Source organism: Nerophis lumbriciformis, linkage group LG06, assembly GCF_033978685.3.
Source record: "Nerophis lumbriciformis linkage group LG06, RoL_Nlum_v2.1, whole genome shotgun sequence".
Classification (NCBI taxonomy): Eukaryota; Metazoa; Chordata; class Actinopteri; order Syngnathiformes; family Syngnathidae; genus Nerophis; species Nerophis lumbriciformis.
The window spans coordinates 34,992,317-35,013,903 of NC_084553.2; the positions used below are offsets into that span (position 1 = coordinate 34,992,317).

Here is a 21,587-nt window from a genome sequence, read left to right on the forward strand (position 1 = left end):
TTAGCTCATTAAAAATAGGGCACATCACTACATCAATCCTGTATGTCTTTGCATCGTCCGATTTATATACAGACAACAGGAAGTGCGACTGCATGTTGGACAGAAGATTTGGTAGTAAACTCTTAAGGACAAAATAGACAAAGCTTAGCTGGTAGACCCCAGTCTTTGATCCTAGAGGATTAACAGTTTCACAGTCATTGTTGTATGAAAACAACGGAACTGAAACTTCTTCCAAAAAGAGTGCATGTCTTTTGCAAAACTTTTCATCAAATATATCCTGAAGAGCATGTCTCTCTTTCTCTTCCCATTCCATCATTGTCTTTAAAATGCCAGGAAGTTTCAAAATCTTAACTAGAAGGGGCTGGAGTGGAATCCGCTGGAAGCTATCAGTCACAGAAACTTGTTGGACATTGCCAGAGGCTGAATACCAATGTTGAATGTAAGAAATGCCTAGGAAAAACTCTCTCTCAACCGGCTGTATGAAGTTTCCTGACTTTATAAAATAAAAATACCTAATTTGTTATAATCAGTCTACAGTCCTTTGAACGGCACAGCTGCATCTGAAAAATGTTGCCAGAGCTCTTGTACCTGGGGACTTCGGTTGTGCCCTAACTGACTAAACAGCGACATAGTTTTTTGTTTTAATGTGTCTACAATATCTCCAATTAAGCTTGATGTTTGTTGAACCAAATGGTTTATGCTGGAAAATGTCTAGGATGACCTGGATCTTAATTGAGCTAAAAAAGGGCAACTCTGTCTGTGAAACACTCTTCCTCTAGTTCATCCCATTCACTATAGTTCTTCTGCTTGTTCACCTTCAACTTCTGCTATCTATTCAGCATTATTAACCATATCAGGCTGATAGTACATTGGCAGGCTGGGCAGGAGCCTGGTTCTCAACTTGTTCACTATGTCGGTGCCTTCTGTAAGATCGAATGAGGGAGAATGTCCTATTACAACTGCTTTGACAACACTGGAAATAAGTTGTTGAACTATTGACATTGTGTATTACTGTAAATGTGAAAAGAGACACTTGAGATCCCCCTGAATCAGCCTCTTGCATTTAAAACATACAGATGTCATCTGTCCTGATATTGTTGATCAGCATTAATGCCCTTAGAGTTCTAGTAAAAATTACTTACAAGTTCTTTGAAGAGCCTAAGGAAATTTAGCGGAGTATACTGTCCATATTTCCTCTACTGAGAGTAGGGATGTAACGATAAATGGTATAATGATAAACCGTGGTAAAATTCCAGACGGTTAGTAATACCGTTGAAATGTTTAGTTACCGAAAAACTGCCCTTTATTAATGCATTTCAGGCAGCACTGCTTACTTCCTGAAAACTGAAGCGCAGCAGCGCCTGTGTGCTTAGAGCCTTTCGGGTCAAGGAAACATGACGGCAAAAATTAAAATGTTTTCTCCGAATAAACGGAGCCGATCGCTTTGTTTCACTTCATTTCAATCGCTTCGACTTCCGTGGATTCTTGGTCTGCGTTTAAAAGCGCAATGCTGTTGGAGTTGTGGTTTCATTTTGAACGTGCAACTAGCATCCTTCCATCAGCTGCTGGGACTTAGAGTTACCATGCAGGAGGCAATGTGTCGGGAACGTTGCCACAACTTGTTTTTAAAGTCTTTAGTTTATTGACTAGGAAGCTCACTCGTCCTTTAATTTAACTGCTAACTTTGTTAGTGTTCCAATAACATCAATACTCGCTAAAATGTTTTGTCATCTCATCGAAATGAACGCAGTCTGAGTTGACGGTGAGGCACAAAGATTGTGTATTAGATGTGAGAGATATCACTTGTGTTTATTTTTGTTGGCCAAACTGTTGCACTGAAGTACATGGTGGTTGGAAACGAACAAAGCTTGTTTATTTGACTTTATGTTCATTAGCCAAACTGCTTTGTATTTTATATTGATATCAAAAAGTAAACATCATGTTTTTGACATTACTTGTGTTTTATTTCACGTCACAAAGGTATAACTTTAAAAAACATTCATATGACATAGTATTTTGTAAATGTTTTATTTTGTATAGTTAATTCCTATATGGCAGATTTCTGCTCAAACTCTTAATGAATCTGTCCCGATACAACATGTACATGTACACACATTAGTACATGTAAATGTATGTACATAACTTAAAAAATACCTCCCTCTATCAAAATGTAAAAATACAGGTGTAATGTAATAAAAAAGCTGTCACGCTGATACTATTAATGAACAAAAACACACATATTTGTCTTTGGATATATGGATAACGTTTATCTAGAGCATTTCTATTAGATATCACAAATTATATGATGGCGTCGCATTCACACCCTAACACTGTTTTACCAAACAATTAATAATCCTGATTAATAATCGTGATTTTGATATTGATAAAAATAATCTTAATTATTATTTTGGCCATAATCGTGCTGTCCCATGTGAAAGACACTATTTGTATCTATATGGACAAAAAGTGCAGTTACGTCTTATGTTCAAAGGGTGCCATTTTGTGAAATGTTCACGTTTATTTTTATTTATTCATAGAATTATTTTGTTTCTGGCATATTACTTTGTTTATAATGCTTGTGTTGCTTTCATATGCATACTTTTACTTGAGCTACATATATACATTTTGAATGTGTTTGTTTTTTTAAAATAAAACTTGGTTAAAGAAATTCAGTATAAGCACTTTTTTTCAAAATCTTGAGCACATTTAAAATTACCGCGATAATAATGATAACCGTGATAAAAAATGATCATACCGTGAGATCCCTACTTGAGAGTAATGACAAGAATTAAAAGATTATTATCTTGCCCATCATTATTCAAACAAAGCTTTAGTATAAGGCACAAGTACAATTTATTCCACCCAAAATGGGCTGTATTGATATGGTTCCCACACTGCCTTATACGGAAACTTTGATGAACCAACAAATGGGCACATTACTTTTGTCACGGTCAAAAGGGGGAATATGCTCACCTGTAAAATTCTCAATGAGATCTGGTAACTTTGCACCGACGAACCATTACCATTAAAATGACCTGGGGGAAAAAACAGAGCAATGAAGGCCGAGGCAACAATATAACCATCAAACGTACTGTTAACATCTCACTACTTTAGCGAGTGGGAGCCATAACGCACAGCTGAAAAAAGGCACAACTTGACTAACAGGGTAAGCACACTGGGGACAGAGTCTTTTACGCAAACAGGCTGGACAAGCTGGTAAGGAAGGCCAGTAACGTGGTGGGAGTGGAGCTAGACTCTCTGGCGGGGGTGTCAGAGAGGAGAAGTCTAGCAAAGCTCCTAGCCATTATGGACAACACCTCCCACCCACTACACTCGGACCTGGCGGAGAGAATGAGCACGCTCAGTGGAAGGCTCAGACTCCCAAAATGCAACACAGAACGACACAGGAAGTCCTTCATACCGACAGCAATCAGACTGTATAATGCATATGTTACTTTTTGACTGTACTTGAATGTATAATAGACTGCATTTATATTATTCACATGTGAATAATGCAGTATAATAGACTGTATTTATATTATTCACATGTGAATAATGCTGTATAATCAGGCCCGGCCCTAACCAATCTGGCGCCCTAGGCAAGATTTTAGGTGGCGCCCCCCCACATCGGCAGTGAAGTGTATATACTCACAAGAACCCGAATAGCTTTGTCTTTGACCTTTTTTTTTTACTTACAACTATACCTAATATATAAAGGGGTGGAAAAGTGACTATTACCTGCAGGGCAAACATTAGCTAACCAGAAGGCAATAATGTAAACAAAAAACACCTGCTTAAAAGATCTAATACAAATGTCCCTGAGGAATGTAAGGTGGGAGTACTGTAATTACCTAACGTTACATTATTTTTTTCCATAACAATTTAGCCCCCTCCACAATATTAACCCGACGTTAAAACAGAACTAGCTATTTATTGATTAGCAATTGCCGAATCATGTAACAGTAGCTTAATGCTAAAAAGCCAGGTTACTATCACATTCTGTAACAGACAAATAATTTCATGTAGGCTAACGTTACCTACCTGCTACCTCTGTCTTTTTCTCGTTTCTCCTCCTCTTCTTTTCTCTTTTTTCTTCCCTGGGCACCTGACAGTTTTGGCCGTTTTGACATCTTGTGTTGATTTTTTGATGTGGTGAAGTCCAAGAGTCATGATACGGGAAGGGAGGGGGCGCACCGTGCGGGGGGAGGAGGGGGGGCGTAATGTTGTAACAAATAATATTTCTATTAAATAGGCTTTACTTTGCATTTTAATTAACGTGAGATTATTTTTTGTATTTAGAAATAATAGTAACAACTTTTTTTTTTCTTTTTTTTTCTCTCCAACATTTGTGGCACTGGCATGGCGCCCCCTGATGGACGGCGCCCTTAGCATTTGCCTATACGGCCTATGCCACGGGCCGGCCCTGTGTATAATAGACTGTATTTATATTATTCACATGTAAAAAATACCTAAGTGTTTATTGTTTATTGTGAGCGAACTGTGGTGCTGAATTTCCCCCAGGGATCAATAAAGTACTTTCTATTCTATTCTATTCTACCAAGTACACCGGACACGACAATTTCATGTTGTTTTTACCTGTTGGCGGGCCGCATAGCTATGTGTAGAGGAAATAAAGCAGAGCAGTTGTCTCTCCTGGGCCTGTAAAGCAGCTCTAATTAACTATAACAAGTGGCATATGCTGTGGTTGTCGCGACCAGCTAGCTGCACGTGTCCAGTGTACCTTCTCGTAACGTTTCTGTGTCGACTCAGGTTGACGAGGCCGCGTTAGCTACATATACTGTAGCTACCAGCAAGCTGCATGTGTCCAGTGTACTTTCTCTTAACGTTTCTGTGTCGACTCTGGTTGACTAGGCCGCATTAGCCGCGGTTACATAGTGACCAGCGAGCTGCACGTGTCCAGTGTACTTTCTGGTAACGTTTCTGTGTCGACTCTGGTCATACTTGCCAACCCTCCCGGATTTTCAGGGAGACTCCCGAAATTCAGCGCCTCTCCCGAAAACCTCCCGGGACAAATATTCTCCCAAAAATCTCCCGGATTTTAGCAGACCTGAGTGAGGACAGCCTTTTTTCATGACGGGAGTACAACAGGGTGACAAGAACTAAATCATCCAGACTAGAGATAAATTGTATTACTATGTTTATCTTACCTACAAATAAATATATTTGTTAATAAAAAAAAAAAACTAAATACATTTTTACTATATTTTGCTAAAAACATCAAAATTAATTGTATTTTATTTGTATTTTTTCTGACTCCTTATTACATCCAGCCATAGAATTATACATTTAAATAAACATGTTTGAAATAATTAATTTTAAATGATCATAATAATTAATTTAAAATGACCATATCTAATTATCAAAATAATTGGTTGTTTATCAACAACTTTAGCATTTTATTCATTACATTTTGAAGCTCTCAGAAGCCAAGTTATGTTATATTAAGATTTATTTATGCAAGTTTGAAGTATCAATTATCTAAACACAGTTTTGTTTGCATATTTTCAGGATGTAGATATATATATATATATATATATATATATATATATATATATATATATATATATATATATATATATATATATATATATGTGTCAGTGTGTATGGAATGCTTGACTTGGTGAATTCTAGCTGTCAATATACTCCTCCTCTCTTAACCACGCCCCCAACCACGCCCCCTGATCCCCCCACCTCCCGAAATCGGCGGTCTCAAGGTTGGCAAGTATGACTCTGGTTGACGAGGCCGTGTGAGTCCCGGCTACATATAATGTAGCTATTAGCAAGCTGCACGTGTCCAGTGTACTTTCTCGTAACGTTTCTGTGTCGACTCTGGTTGACTAGGCCGCATTAGCCGCGGCTACATAGCGAAAGGCTAGCTGCCAGTGGCCGCAGCTAACGCGGCCTAGTCCCAACTTCGCTAATAACCGTGGTACGGTTGGCAATTTTTAACAAGCCGAAACTATTGCTTGCTGTAACAGAAGTTGAGACCAAAAGATGAAAGAAAAGTGCCAAACAACACGAAAGCCCAAATTCTGTTTAACAAATTATGCTAAACTAAGTTAGCAACGGGGACACGTGGTATCATTACTGTAAGCGTGTAATGTTAAACAATCTTGGCATGGCGTAGTGGGTAGAGCAACCATGCCAGAAACCTGAGGGTTGCAGGTTCGCTCCCCGCCTCTTACCATCCAAAAATCGCTGCCGTTGTGTCCTTGGGCGGGACACTTCACCCTTTGCCCCCGGTGCCACTCACACTGGTGAATTGAATGATAGGTGGTGGTCGGAGGGGCCGTTGGCGCAAATTGCAGCCACGCTTCCGTCAGTTTACCCCAGGGCAGCTGTGGCTATGAAAGTAGCTTTCCACCACCAGGTGTGAATGATTGATGGGTTCGACATGTAAAGCGACTTTGGGTACTTAGAAAAGCGCTATATAAATCCCAGTTATTATTATTATTATTAATCTTTGTTAACAATGAGGTCAGTGCATTACTGCAAGCTAATCAATGCTAACATGCTATTTAGGCTAGCTGTATGTACATATTGCATCATTATGCCTCATTTGTAGGCATATGTGAGATCATTTAATATTTTTTACTTGTATCCTCTTTGTATATATTTTAGTTTTTCATGTCTCATGATACATTTCAGATCGTTGTTTGCGTCCCATGTTGTTCCAGACCACAGAAAACATTATCTATCTTGCCAAAGATTGGAATAATTATATTAAAAGAAGACAGCCTGCAGTTTCCTTTAACTTGGACACACACATATACACCGTTGGCCATTAAAAGCCAGTAATTTCCAGGAGTTATCTCACCTTCTGAGTAGCCTCTGATTTACTAATGTTTTCCAATGTTGTAAAAATGTGTGGAATAAATATTACATTTCAACATTTCTGTCAACGAAGATTTGCTTCAGCCTGCAACACATAATCATTTTGATACTAGACTATTATATCATGTGTTGCCTTCAATATAACACTTATATACGGCTTTTAATTTTTTGCGGTTACAGACAGATTTGTTTTTTGTATTGTTGGTCCAATATGGCTTTCTTTGCGTTGAGTTGCAAAAAGTTAGTGGACATCCATTGTTTGATTTCATTAAGACACGCCTCCAGGTGACTACAATCCTGCGTGTTGGTCAGCTTTAGAGGCATGTAGAGTTGGGTGCCATCAGCATAAGAGTGAACGCTAACACCGTATTTGCGTAGCGGCAGCATGTAGATGCTGAAGAGTGCAGGGCCAAGAACCGCACCCTGTGGAACTCCGCACACTACCTAAACTTACTCTGAGGTCATATTGTTATGGGAAACGCACTGCATCCTGTCAGTAAAATAAGAGTTAAACCAAGAAAAGGCCAAGTCTGACATACCACTACGCGTTTTGATACGTTCTAATAAAATATTATGATCGACGGTATCGAAAGCAGCGCTAAAATCAAGAAGCAGCAAAATGGATGACACATCAGCATCCATAGTTAGCAATAGATCATTAGTCTTTTTGCGAGGGCTGTCTCCGTAGAGTGATTTGCCCTGAAATTGGACTGAAAGGGTTTATTTTGTATTTTTGGTCCAATATTTTGTATTTTTGCTCCAATATGGCTCTTTCAACGTTTTGGGTTGCCGACCTGTCCTAACTCCTTCAAATGGGAAAAAAGAAAACCTTATAAGAATCGTTCTTTGATTTATTTTTCTTACATTTAAAACACTTCATTGTGGTCTACATAACATGCACTGGTGGTTCTTTGGTCAAAATGTTGCACAGATTATGTTTTACAGACCATCTTCAAGTGTCATTCTGACACTTAGACAGTGTTTTCTTCCCGTTAGCCATGTTGTAGTTTTCCATATGGAGTCTACTGACAGTTTAAGTTAGAACTATACGCTACTTTGTATTAGAAATGGTAACAGCGGAGGATGCATGTGCATGTATGATCCAGTCTGCCCCACAACAAGATAATAGAGAAAAAAGAGCTTATTGATTACATCGCCGGACTACAATTGCGGAAGTGTGCAAAGCAAAAATCTCTGGTCACTGGTCAGAAAACACCACCAGACAGAGTAAATTCCCAACTGCTCGTTTAGAGGAAGGTATGAAAAAAGGCAAGATTGTTTTATAAATATCTCCTCCATGCCTCTATGGTTTGATTAAAAATTTTCAGGATTTATGCAGATCCGAAATGCACAAAAACAGGTATCAATGTTAGTCAAAAGTTTTTTTTTGCATAATAGGTAGCCTTTCATGCTATATGTGAATGTTAATGCACTGGACTGTTGCTGTAGCAACCACATGTCAACTCCCTCTTGCATGTTAGACTGCATGTATGTGCAAATATGTGTTCACGTTTACATGCTGTTCCATAGAGCAGTAAAACTTGGTATTAATACTTTTTCTACATCAGATTAGTATTTTTTAGTATAGTCGTTTTTAGTTAGATTAGCTGTGTCTGTCTGGTGTTCTTGACCTTATAACACGGATAGTGTCAATATTTTTGATACATTTTTGTTGAAATAAAACTATCTCTTGCCTCTTAATTTTCAAAACCGTAAGGTAAGAAAGTCCAATGAATAGAAGTCATTTGATTGTAGTTACAAGACTTTATTGTAACCACTCACTGTAGAACAGGTCAAACAGAACAGCACTAGCCTAAAAGTAACATCGACATGGGCACACTGGAGAGATGTTGCAATCTCCAAACATTGTAAGTAAATACAAAGACATTAGATAATGACGCCACATGACTGCAAACTGAAAGAAAAAAGGCAATGTTTTAATTTCCAATCAGTCGCCTTGGACAAGAGCAAAAAATATATATTAATTGCTGTTACTTTCCATATACAGATACCCCAAATGTTCAATCAGTTCCTGTTTGCATGCGAAACAGATCCATTACACACATCATTCATGAACCATCCAAAGGTTTTTTTTAAGGCTGGACTCACCAAATTAAAAGTAGGCCTGCTATTTTGATTTTTAAAACTGCAACATATGGTTCACTCACTGCATGATGAAACATTGCAAAAATAATGTTTATATTTTGTTTGTTTTAAAATAAAATGGTGTTATTGTTTTTTTTGCTGTCTGCTTCTACAAGCAGCTATTCCCTGACTGAGAAATCCACTTGGCTGCCTTTTATTTAGTATACATTTACTCTAAAGCCATACATGCGGCAAATTGCCTTGATTGTAAAAGTTGTTTTTACTAAGCATTCTTTTGGCCTGTGTGAAACTTGGCATTGCAAATATTACAATACCACTGCCGTTTGTACCTACGCCAAGAGGTTGTTGGGGTTTGTTTGTCTCTCAGTTAGTTGATAGTGAACAACATAACTCAAAACATTATGGGCGGATTTTTATCAGGGAACAACTGATCAGATTTTGGTGCTGATCCGGAGTATTTCTACTACAGTATGTTACCTTCCCTTTACATTAACCGCCTCCACCCACGGAGACAAAGACAGTGGCTGACAGATACGATCACAAGTTCACTGTGTTTTCTTTCAGTCCGCTGGAGAAACTCATGAAACTTCCTGGAAATGTCAGAAATGGGGTAGGGAAACAATTATTACATTTTGGGGGTAAAGCGGATCACCGTCTGGATTCAGGACTGTTTTACTATTGGGATGTAAGGCCTGGCGGAGGTCTGAACGCTCGGGTGCTTTTTTAAAAAAAAATTTTTTTTAACTTCTAGTCATATGCTCTGTTCATTATGATAACAAAAATATAAGTGTTTAAATTACTTTCATGAAAATGTTATCAAAGACTGTATTATTGGTCCCATTTATTTGATGTGATAAAATAAAAAAAACACATACCTTAGGTTAGGTTTGTGTACAAGATTAGCATTTTTTTACTCAAGTACCGTACATGATGAAACACAATTGTAATTATACAGAAAAAACATTTATACCCGTTTAATGGACACATTATTTATTCTTTTTTTTATTGTGATATTTTAATATTCGCATGACTATTGTTGATATTGGGGTAATAATAGAGTTACCATTCAGGCCAAATGGAAGAAAAAAATGCAATAAAAAAAAATGAATTGGTAATATTCAAAGGAAAAATACTTCTTTTTTTTTAAGTAAAAAAAACTATAGAAAATAAAGTTATAATAAATAATGACATATATTTAATGAACAAAATCAGAAGGCACATTATCTTCATTTACAGCATTATTGAGATAATGTCATAATATCAAATTAATATTAAATCAAACCCCAAATCTGTTCTTTAAGTCTTTGTAGCTCTTTTTTCATAAAAAAAAAAAATCAAATAATCACATTAAATGGTTTTGATCTGACAAAACATTGACTAATTTGTTGTCAAAATCTTCTTCTTAATGCAAGATATTTTAAACATAATGAATTTTTTTTTTGCGATGAGAGTTTATTCTAATATGATCTACCTTTTTAAAATCTTAAAAAATACTTTTTTATTTTCAGTGTGGCCATAAAGAAAAAAAGAAAAACAATTGTCATGCTTAAAAAAAACAACCTGTTGATACAATCAGATCGACAATGGCTTTTTTGATTGAATTATACTTATTGACAATATTTACCTTTTTTTTTTTCTTCACAGACAACCACTTTCTGAATAAATCAACTTTCACTGCACATCAACAAACAGAACAATACATCCAAAGTAGAGAGAACAAACACACAGACAATTGGGGAGATATCCCAACAAGCAATGACCTCATGCACCGATTCACGACCAAAAGAAAAGAGAGAAAGGCAGTTTGACTGGTTGTTAAGTACATAGTGCAAATTACACACTCACCTCAGTTAAAGACATGTAACAAGAGACAATGTAAAAAAAGTGTAAATCTAAGAAGACAGAGGTCAAATGTCTGCATACGTTTTTTTTTCTCTTTAAACATTATAGAAAAAAAAAATCCATCAATGTGATCATTCAACATGCAACTGGTCCAGTTATGTCTCTTCATCCTCCAACACAATGGATGGCTGCATCTTTATTGTGTGTGTGTGTGTGTGTGTGTGTGTGTGTGTGTGTGTGTGTGTGTGTGTGTGTGTGTGTGTGTGTGTGTGCACGTGTACGTGCGTGCGGGTGTGTGTTTGTGTGTGTAGTATTTGTCAGCACTGGTAGGCTGAACCCAGGCCTTAAGTGAGACCCTCTATGGAGAAGGAGGCGCCTTCAGAGAGTTACAGGATCCACCTTGGCTACTACCTGTGGTACACTGGTACTGTAAAGAAGCACAATAAGACAACAATACATCAATAGTTGTATTGGTGGGCATAATTAGACACTTTCAACGATTGTATAATTACTTGAGATCGCCACATGGACCCAAAATGTTATTTCTTCAGTTTTGTTGATGTGATTGTATTTTTCCAACATGCTGTATTATTCATAAAAGAGGTAACCATTTCATTGAAGCTGACCATATTATAGAATATCATGAACAGCTGGAGGAAGCCCAGGGGGATACATTGTGTTCAACTACCTCCAGGCATTTTCAGTTCAAATTTTAATCCACACTTTTCTCAAAGATTATCATGATCTTGCATGGCAGTTTTTGACATTATTAGTTTTCTGAGTTTCTGTATTATTTCCTGTCTAGTGCTTTTTAAAATTGTTTTCGCACATCCTGTTTGCCTACACCGCTTGTCTGAGCGCTGGGTCCCTAACCTATCCCTGGTTGCCAATCCTGATGAGTTTTGAAGATCATTTTGCCTTGTCCACTTTAAGCTTCATACTATTGATGTATGACACCACTGTTTTTCTTTCCAATCCGATACTGAGTAAAATTTAGGCTGGTATCAGCGATACCGATCCGATACTTTGTACAAATATACTAGTGCGTGTGGTACAATTTAAAAAGTTATGTATTTCAAGTGTTGCTGCTCTTGGGGAATCGTTTTCAAACGATATACAAACCCCGTTTCCATATGAGTTGGGAAATTGTGTTAGATGTAAATATAAATGGAATACAATGATTTGCAAATCCTTTTCAACCCATATTCATTTGAATGCACTACAAAGACAAGATATTTGATGTTCAAACTAATAAACTTTATTTTTTTTTTTTGCAAATAATAATTAACTTAGAATTTCATAGCGGCAACACGTGCCAAAGTAGTTGGGAAAGGGCATGTTCACCACTGTGTTACATCACTTTTTCTTTTAACAACACTCAATAAACGATTGGGAACTGAGGAAACTAATTGTTGAAGCTTTGAAAGTGGAATTCTTTCCCATTCTTGTTTTATGTAGAGCTTCAGTCGTTCAACAGTCCGGGGTCTCCGCTGTCGTATTTTACGCTTCATAATGCGCCACACATTTTCAATGGGAGACAGGTCTGGACTGCAGGCGGGCCAGGAAAGTACCCGCACTCTTTTTTTACGAAGCCACGCTGTTGTAACACGTGCTGAATGTGGCTTGGCATTGTCTTGCTTAAATAAGCAGGGGCGTCCATGAAAAAGACGGCGCTTAGATGGCAGCATATGTTGTTCCAAAACCGATATGTACCTTTCAGCATTAATGGTGCCTTCACAGATGTGTAAGTTACTCATGCCTTGGGCACTAATGCACCCCCATACCATCACAGATGCTGGCTTTTGAACTTTGCGTCGATAACAGTCTGGATGCTTCGCTTCCCCTTTGGTCCGGAAGGCACGATGTCAAATATTTCCAAAAACAATTTGAAATGTGGACTCGTCAGACCACAGAACACTTTTCCACTTTGCATGAGACCATCTTAGATGATCTTGGGCCCAGAGAAGCCGGCGGCGTTTCTGGATGTTGTTGATAAATGGCTTTCGCTTTGCATAGTAGAGCTTTAACTTGCACTTACAGAACTGTATTTAGTGACAGTGGTTTTCTGAAGTGTTTCTGAGCCCATGTGGTGATATCCTTTAGAGATTGATGTCGGTTTTTGATACAGTGCCGTCTGAGGGATCGAAGGTCACGGTCATTCAATGTTGGTTTCCGGCCATGCCGCTTACGTGGAGTGATTTCTCCAGATTCTCTGAACCTTTTGATGATATTATGGACCGTAGATTTTGAAATCCCTAAATTTCTTCCAATTGCACTTTGAGAAACGTTGTTCTTAAACTGTTTGACTATTTGCTCACGCAGTTGTGGACAAAGGAGTGTACCTCGCCCCATCCTTTCGTGTGAAAGACTGAGCATTTTTTGGGAAGCTGTTTTTATACCCAATCATGGCACCCACCTGTTCCCAATTAGCCTGCACACCTGTGGGATGTTCCAAATCAGAATCAGAATAAAGAATCAGAATCAGAATCAGCTTTATTGTCATTACGCAAGGTAACGAGATTGAGGCCATTCCATACAGTGCGATGTGTGCATGCTAGAAAAACAATGTGCAAATATGTAAAAATATAAAAAATGTAGAAGTGCAATGAATATGGTGTGAAATGAATATATACATGAAAAAGAAATGCAACCTTCAGCGAGAAGATGGAACTAGATGATGATGACAGATTTACTGCAACACGTGCCTAGAATACATCTCATGTTGGGATTGTGTTGTATTTTATTGTATTCATTTGGAATACCACCCCGCTGTATACATTTGTAAAGGGGACAGACTAAGGGAAAAAAGAGAAGAGGAGAGACGGCTGCTTGAATCTGGTTGAGAACAGACAGGACGTGAAGACAATCCAAAAACAGCAACAACATTGGTACAGTACTAGTTGGGAGTTGGTTGGTGAACCAGTGCATATAGAAAAAGAGAGAGAGAAAAAACACCAGGTTCTGGGCTGGAAAGTTGTTGTGTATTATATTCTTGTGAGGTATTTTCGCCTGTTAGCTAGCTGGCATTTTTTTCAACACATCAGTAATTCACACCAGACAGTATTCGGGCTTTCAGCAAGCAATCCTGTGATTGTGATCACAACCTAAAGCGCTAAAAAGTAATCCAAACTCCAATTGCAATGTGGAGCTGAGGCTTTTGTTCCTTTAACAGAAATAATAATGTATAGACAACAGGTACCAAAAATCTGTGGTCAAATTGATTGTGATTAATATCCAACAGTTACATTCTTTTGTATAAAACATACAAATATTTTACAAGGCACACTCAAGCGTCCTCCAAGTGGTCTTCATAGAAGACTTTAGCCATCGCTAAAGCGACCTTGGCGACTTTTTTATCCTTGGCATCAGGGCCCATGTTGGTGCGAGCAAGTCCTATCCAGTATTGCTCAGTGCGGGCCTGGTACTCGCTCAACGTCTCCTCGTCCTTCACTGCAGGGTGCTCATTGTCATCTTCCTCATCAGACTCCTCTTCCCCTCCCTCTGCTCCTCCTTCCACCTCCTCTTCTTCATCATCATCATCGTCCTCCTCTGAGGCAGACTCCTCCAGCCATTCCTGGGTCTTTGGGTCCATCTCAACCAACACATCCCAATGGTCCATCTTGTGAAGATCCAGACAGTACAAGTCGTTAAGGGTGAACTGCCGGTTGCCCACCTCAAACATCCCGCCGTACAGGAAGAGTTTGCCCTGACGCACTGTTGCCATGGCGCTGGACCGTGGGCAGGGCTCGACAAGAACTGACACTGTGTCATCCTCCTCTTCCTCCTCCTCCTCCTGTTCATTCTCATCTTCCTCCACATCCTGAGCTCCAGGGATTACTTCCTTGATGGTCATCACTGTGCCGTCTTCTGTGAATGAGTGTTTGATGAGCATTCCTCAACTTTATCAGTATTTATTGCCACCTTTCCCAACTTCTTTGTCACGTGTTGCTGGCATCAAATTCTAAAGTTAATGATTATTTGCAAAAAAAAAAAATGTTTATCCGTTTGAACATCAAATATGTTGTCTTTGTAGCATATTCAACTGAATATGGGTTAAAAATTATTTGCAAACCATTGTATTCCGTTTATATTTACATCTAACACAATTTCCCAACTCATATGGAAACGGGGTTTGTAAAATCACAGGGCGAAACAAATAATGGCACTATTCAGCACTGAATGTGTTATCTTATTAGTAGTCGAATATGTATGGTGTATCCAAATAGCCTACATTAAAAGGATACATACACTTGCGGTTTTATAAAACTAAGCGACTAATTTTAATTGCCAGTCATTTTCTTAAATAAATGACAGAGTGAATGATTGAATGCGCTTGTGCTTTAGTTACTTACCAATCACGTTTCATTTAGACAAGATCTCACTGATTTGTTGCTTTACACTGCGTTTTATATTATTTCAAATAACTAAAGTATTCAAAGTATCCATAGTTTGATTTGAGAATCAACATTAAAGATCCTGTATCGGCGGTATCAATATTACAGTATCGATTCGCACACATCACTACTTCACACGTGTTTTGCTCTATGCATCTTTGCTTTTTGTGTTACCTGTGTTTTCCCTAATAAAAAGGACTACTTTCGTGCACTTTCGTCCAGACATACAGCCGAACGTAACAAATACAGTACAGATCCAAAAATAAGACAATATACAGTAAGTATTTTGTCTCTACAAAAAAACAAAAAGGGACTTGTTGTCTTGACTTTGGGAGTCATAGAATTATTTATAATATAATTATCCGCAAGCAACAGCGACACACAAAATGGTTCAAATATTGAGCAATGTTTGTTAATTGGAATAGTATTTATGAGCTAAGAACATACTTTAAAACGATCATAGATTGCACCCACTTTTGTTTACTTTACTGTTTAGTTTTTTTTACAGAGCTTTACTGCCCCCTTCTGGTTAGTCGTGTCCCTGCCAAACAAATCTGCCTTTTCCCCCCTGGGACCTTTGATAACCTAATGATGTCATCCTCCACCTCACCTGTGTCACCTATTCATACTTTTTCATGTTCATTTTATTGTAAGCTTTACAGGGGAATATACACTGCGTTGTTTGCACATCTTCTAGCCCTTTTTTCTCTCAGTTCCAACACATGAACTGCTCATAGAGAGCTTTCCGTCAGAAGAAGAACCATCTCTTGAAGCCTGAGGCCAAATCATGGCAAGGTTTTGTCTTCCACTTTCTCTCTCATTAGTTTCCCACTGTGCTCTATCTAACATGGGAAATCTGATAGCGATTTAAAATGGTGTGAGTGGCGCAAAAGCAAAGCAAGCAGGCAGGGAGTCATTTGATCGGGTCTTGAAAGACGAGCAGATGACGAGCCATGAAAAACAAAACTTGGTGTTAGTTTTTACCTTGGTTGCATGTTGCAGGTTTTCATCTAGCATGTTTTCATTTTTTTGCTTCTGTTGCTTGTTTCCCAGTCCATCTAATTTAATTTCATAATAAGAAATGCTTTAATGTGTCGTAAATATACACATTTTTCGTATGTTAAAGCAGACCTTGAACGTCTCAGTGATAGGTTCTTGTTCATTTGTTAGGTCAGGTGTCAATTTGCACAATTAACCAATCAGAGTCAAGGAGAGTGATACCTCGTAATGATAGGATTCTTAAAGGGGGCGGGATCAAGATGGAGAACAAAGAGTGACGAAGAAGACGACAGAGCGTTACTGGGAGAAACATGGATAGTTGGAAACATTTTTTGTGCAGTAAGTTATACTCTTCAAGAATGTTAGTTGCCGTCGATTTTAAAAGTTTGTTGAACCTACATCAGCAACGCAAGTGAACCGGGTCTTTATTTTCCAGACGCCGAGATGAGCAGTCGCATTTTCTTTCGCTCCCGCTCGGGAATCCAAACAACTGCTCGGATGATACCACACTTCCTCCTTTTTCTACTGTGGATCACGGATTTGTATTTTAAACCACCACAGATACAATACCCTTTAAAAAATGAGAGTGGTGAACTCAAAAAGGACGACTACTGTGATTTCTACTTTCTCTGTAATTCATCTGCTAAGCACCTGGGTTTCGAAGGTAATGTGATCCACTCTTGCCTTACAGCAGATCGGAACAGAAGAAATAAGCCCCTGACTGGAAGGATAGAATGAAGATCAATAATTTTACTATTACTTCTACTCTCAGGAGACACAGAACTTAATCCCGGACCAGTAACCACCCGGTTAATGTTGTCTCGCCTGGCGAAGCCTAGCAATGTTGTTGCTAACAACGCCGATGTAGCTAGCTTAGCTGCGGGACAGAGGACCTCACCCCGATCATCGGTGCGGTCGGCGGCCCAGAGACGGAGGAAGTCAACAGACACCGGTGAGGACAGCGGCGCGGCGGCGGAAGGCGAGAAGGCGAAATGGCTTTTGACGACCATTAAAGTCGGCAGTGCGGAGGTACTTCCAGCCTCTTCCCAAACCCTGAGGGTATTCACCGCGTCACCTGGACCCCCCGCGGCCTACACAGGATTCAGGGGATTCTTTGTACATCCCTGGTCATTGTTTTCAATCTCACCGAAACCCGCAAAAACCAAGTCCACCCCCACCACCCCTACCTGGGCCCCCCCTCGTCAACTCCGCCCCTCCCCCATCACCTGGCTGACGAACAATGGGCCTCTCTCCCCCTCCCCCAAGTCGCTCCACACAAACAGTGAATTGGACTGCAATACAACTTCAATAACAACCAACATCTCTCCATCTTCTGGATAATACTTCTCCCCAGCAGACTCTGTTGTTCTTTTTGGTTCCAGTGGGCTACAAATCATCCACCTTAATGTGAGCAGCCTCTCTGGAACTAAACTCGACCAAATCAGAGAAATGTTCCACAACAATAAGGTAAAAATCTTGTGTTTCTCTGAAACTAAATTGTGTGATTCCATCCAATCAACCATAGATCTCATTCTCACATCAGACCGGCAAAACATAAAAAATAGTGGGGTCATGATCTGTGGTCTTAGCGACCACTATCTAACCTTCTGCACCCGCAAAATAACTAAACCTAAAGCCAATGGCCACATAACCGCTCAATCCAGATCCGTTAAAACATACTCCAGTGATAATTTCAACCTTAAATCAGGTGAGTGGGACTGGTCCCCTGTGCTCATGAGCAACCTGGTCGAAGATGCTTGGGATCGCTTCAAAACAGCGTTCCTAGCGATACTAAATGATATGGCTCCAATCAAAGCCTGCTCCGAACCATGGATGAATCCAGACCTATTAGCTGCCATAAAAGACAGAGACAGAAAATACTTCGAATACCACAAGTGTAAAATCGAAGTAGATAAACAACCCAATAATAATAACCTCAAATCACTCCTTTCAACATTCAAAAAGCAATGCAATAAATTAAGAAAAAAGGCAAACAACCTGACTAAATCCTTAAAAAAAAATTACATTAACGAAAAATTAGAGGAAAACACAAATAAGCCAAGTGAGCTCTGGAAAATTCTCAACAACCAGCTTCCTGGATGCAGCCAGAAACTTAAAACCAGACTCACCAACATCAACATCAAGGAGGGTCACTCCCTCATTACAGATAAAATGGAGGTAGCAAGCAGACTCAACACCTTTTTCATCAGCATAGCCACAACTCTAGTTAACAAGCTGTCCCACCACTCTGGTCGTTTTGGTGTAGAACACATTAAAGCCTTCTACAGAAAGCTAGGAGTAATCAACAACAATTTCAAATTAGAAATGGTCTCAGCTGACGAGGTGCTTAATAAATTGAGCGCGCTCCACCTAAACAAGGCCACCGGCCTTGACAATATTCCCTCCAGAATCCTCAGGGACTCTGCCACCACCATTGCTCCTATAATCACACACATAATTAACCTCTCAATTAAACAAGGCCAAGTACCCAAGGATTTCAAGATAGCAAGAGTAACCCCCCTTTTTAAAAAAGGTAGCAAATTAGAACCTGGTAACTACTGACCTGTTTCTATTCTCAGTTCCATTTCGAAAGTAATGGAAAAAATAGTTTATGAACAGGTCGATAGATACCTTGCTACTAATAAACTCATGTACAAATCCCAATCCGGCTTCAGAACTAACCACTCCACTGACACATGCCTTCTCTATCTGACCGACCACATCAAACATGAGGTGGACGCGGGCAAATACAGCAGCATGGTCATGCTGGACCTTCAGAAGGTCTTTGACACCGTAAACTACGCTATACTGTTGGATAAGCTCAGAGCTATCGGATTTGATATAACCTCATCGAGCTGGATGCAATCCTACTTGGAGGGGAGGAAACAGGTGGTAGAGTTGAACGGCATCGTCCACCCCCGACAGTAAGCTGTGGAGTCCCCCAAGGCAGTATATTAGGGCCTTTACTGTTCCTAATATACGTAAATGACGTGTCATCAGCATGCGACTGTGAATTGTTCCTGTTTGCGGATGACTCGGCCCTGCTGGTATCCGGCAAGGACAAGTCACAGGTGGAAAAAATTCTCAGTGCTGAACTCCTTAGTATTTGCACCTGGCTCGCTGACAATAAACTATCCATACACTTAGGTAAAACGGAATCCATCCTATTTGGGTCCCAAATCAATCTCAAGAAAGTCAGTGACTTCACTATAAAAGTGGGTGACATTGTTATCACCAGGAAAGATGAGGTCACCTACCTAGGTTCCATTCTAGAGGCTAATCTTTCCTGTGATAAAATGGCAACCAAGGTAATCAGAAAGGTCAACCAACGAACGAGATTTCTCTACAGAATCTCCTCTCTGGTCAACAAAAGCACCTTGAAGATTCTAGCGGGAACTCGCGTTCAACCCTTTTTTGATTACGCTTGCACCTCCTGGTACCCTAGCGCCTCCAATACCCTCAAATCTAGACTCCAAACATCCCAGAACAAGCCAGTCAGGTTACTTTTAGACCTCCACCCTAGATCACACCTCACTCCAACCCACTTCTCCAAAGTGGGCTGGCTCAGGGTGGAGGACAGAGTAAAACAACTTGCACTGAGCCTAGTCTATAAAATCCACTACACCTCCCTGATACCAAAGTACATGTCAAACTACTTCCTTAACGTAAATGACCGCCATAACCACAACACCAGGGGGAGTTCCACAAACCACGTTAAACCCAGATTCCGATCTAACAAAGGTCTTAACTCATTCTCCTTCTATGCCACATCAATATGGAATGCACTCCCAACGGGTGTAAAAGAAAGGGCATCTCAATCCTCCTTCAAAACCGCACTAAAACAACACCTCCAGGCAACTTCAACCCTTGACTAACACCCTCCCCCTTCCACATCCCATCTCCCCGGATTGTAAATAACCAAATGTAAATAATCAAATGTATTTCTAATGTATATACTTGTTCTTATGCTATCTGAACTCACTATGTTCTCTGCTTGCTGTACATATCCTACCAAGTCAGACCTACACTGTTTCAATGCCCATTTCTCTGATGATGCAATTGTTGATGACTGAAGTGCTGTTATCAAGCAAACCCTCCTCATACCACCTCCCTGATTGTAAATAATGTAAATAATTCAATGTATATACTCTAATGATTAACTTGTGTGATGACTGTATTATGCTGATAGTATATATTTGTACCACGAATTGGTTTACGTGGACCCCGACTTAAACAAGTTGTGAAACGTATTCGGGTGTTACCATTTAGTGGTCAATTGTACGGAATATGTACTGAACTGTGCAATCTACTAATAAAAGTTTCAATCAATCAATCAATCAAAACCGTGTCTGTCTAGGGCAGCGTTTCTCAAAGTGTGGGGCGCGCCCCACTGGTGGGGAATAGAGACATGACAGGTGGGGCGCGAGGAACGGGAGGAAATTTCACTTAAAATTTTTTTTTAAATTATTATATTTTTAGATTATTTTTTTTACTATGCTTTCATTTTCTATACACACTGTAAATCACTTTGTGATTCTGTCTGTGAAATCCGCTATATAAATAAATGGAAATTACCGGTACTTATTTTTACTGTAGGCTTTATATTTCTCGGTAGGAGCGAAAGTTTGACAGACATAGCAACAGTAACTAATGGGGGCGGGGCTAAGCGGAACAAACTTTCGAGCGGATGGGTAGCAGGCTAATGTGTGGATCACAATTACACAAATATATACATTTGTGTCTCACACCTCAAAGGTCGTCGAGCCAGAGCCAGCGCCTGCAGAGAAACAAAAATGTGACGGGCACGCACTGTGTCATTCACCGGGAAGCACTCGCGTCAAGGCAGCTCAGCCCCGAACTCAATGAGGTTTTAACAGATGTTGTGAGCGCGGTAAATTTTATCAAAACACGACCACTGAAAGCGCGACTGTTCTCTGCACTGTGTGAGGAAATGGGAGCTGATCATACAGCCGTGCTGTTTCACAGTGAAGCAAGGTGGCTCTCCTGGGGGAAAGTGCTGTCACTTGCCCTGTCTTGCCAAATGCATAGCTCCTCCTTTTTTTTTTGCAAAGATTGCAAAGTGGCACTTTTATTGTATTTATTATTGAACTTGATGCAAGTTATTTGATTTATTATTGAACTTGATGCAAGTTATAACACTTTTGTTTTATTTATTATTGAACTTGATGCAAGTTATAACAATTTTTTTGATTTATTATTGAACTTGATGCAAGTTATAACACTTTTATTTGATTTATTATTGAACTTGATGCAAGTTATAACACTTTTTTGATTTATTACTGAACGTGATGCAAGTTATAACACTTTTTTGGATTTATTATTGAACTTGATGCAAGTTATAACAGTTTTTTATTTATTTATTATTGAACG

At 39.3% G+C, this 21,587-nt stretch overlaps 1 protein-coding gene and 1 pseudogene across 1 annotated transcript in view; both read right to left on the reverse strand.

Annotated features, from left to right (window-relative positions):
- Positions 1-10,366: 10,366 nt before the first annotated feature.
- syt9a (synaptotagmin IXa) overlaps positions 10,367-21,587 on the reverse strand; it is a 104,128-nt gene continuing 92,907 nt past the window's right edge. Inside the window, exon 7 of the mRNA XM_061964207.2 lies at positions 10,367-11,230. Within this exon, the coding sequence (XP_061820191.1) occupies positions 11,162-11,230 (69 nt within the window). The 3' untranslated portion in view covers positions 10,367-11,161. The remainder of the gene's footprint in view (positions 11,231-21,587) is intronic.
- LOC133608938 (kelch domain-containing protein 4 pseudogene) lies at positions 13,521-14,695 on the reverse strand (annotated as a pseudogene).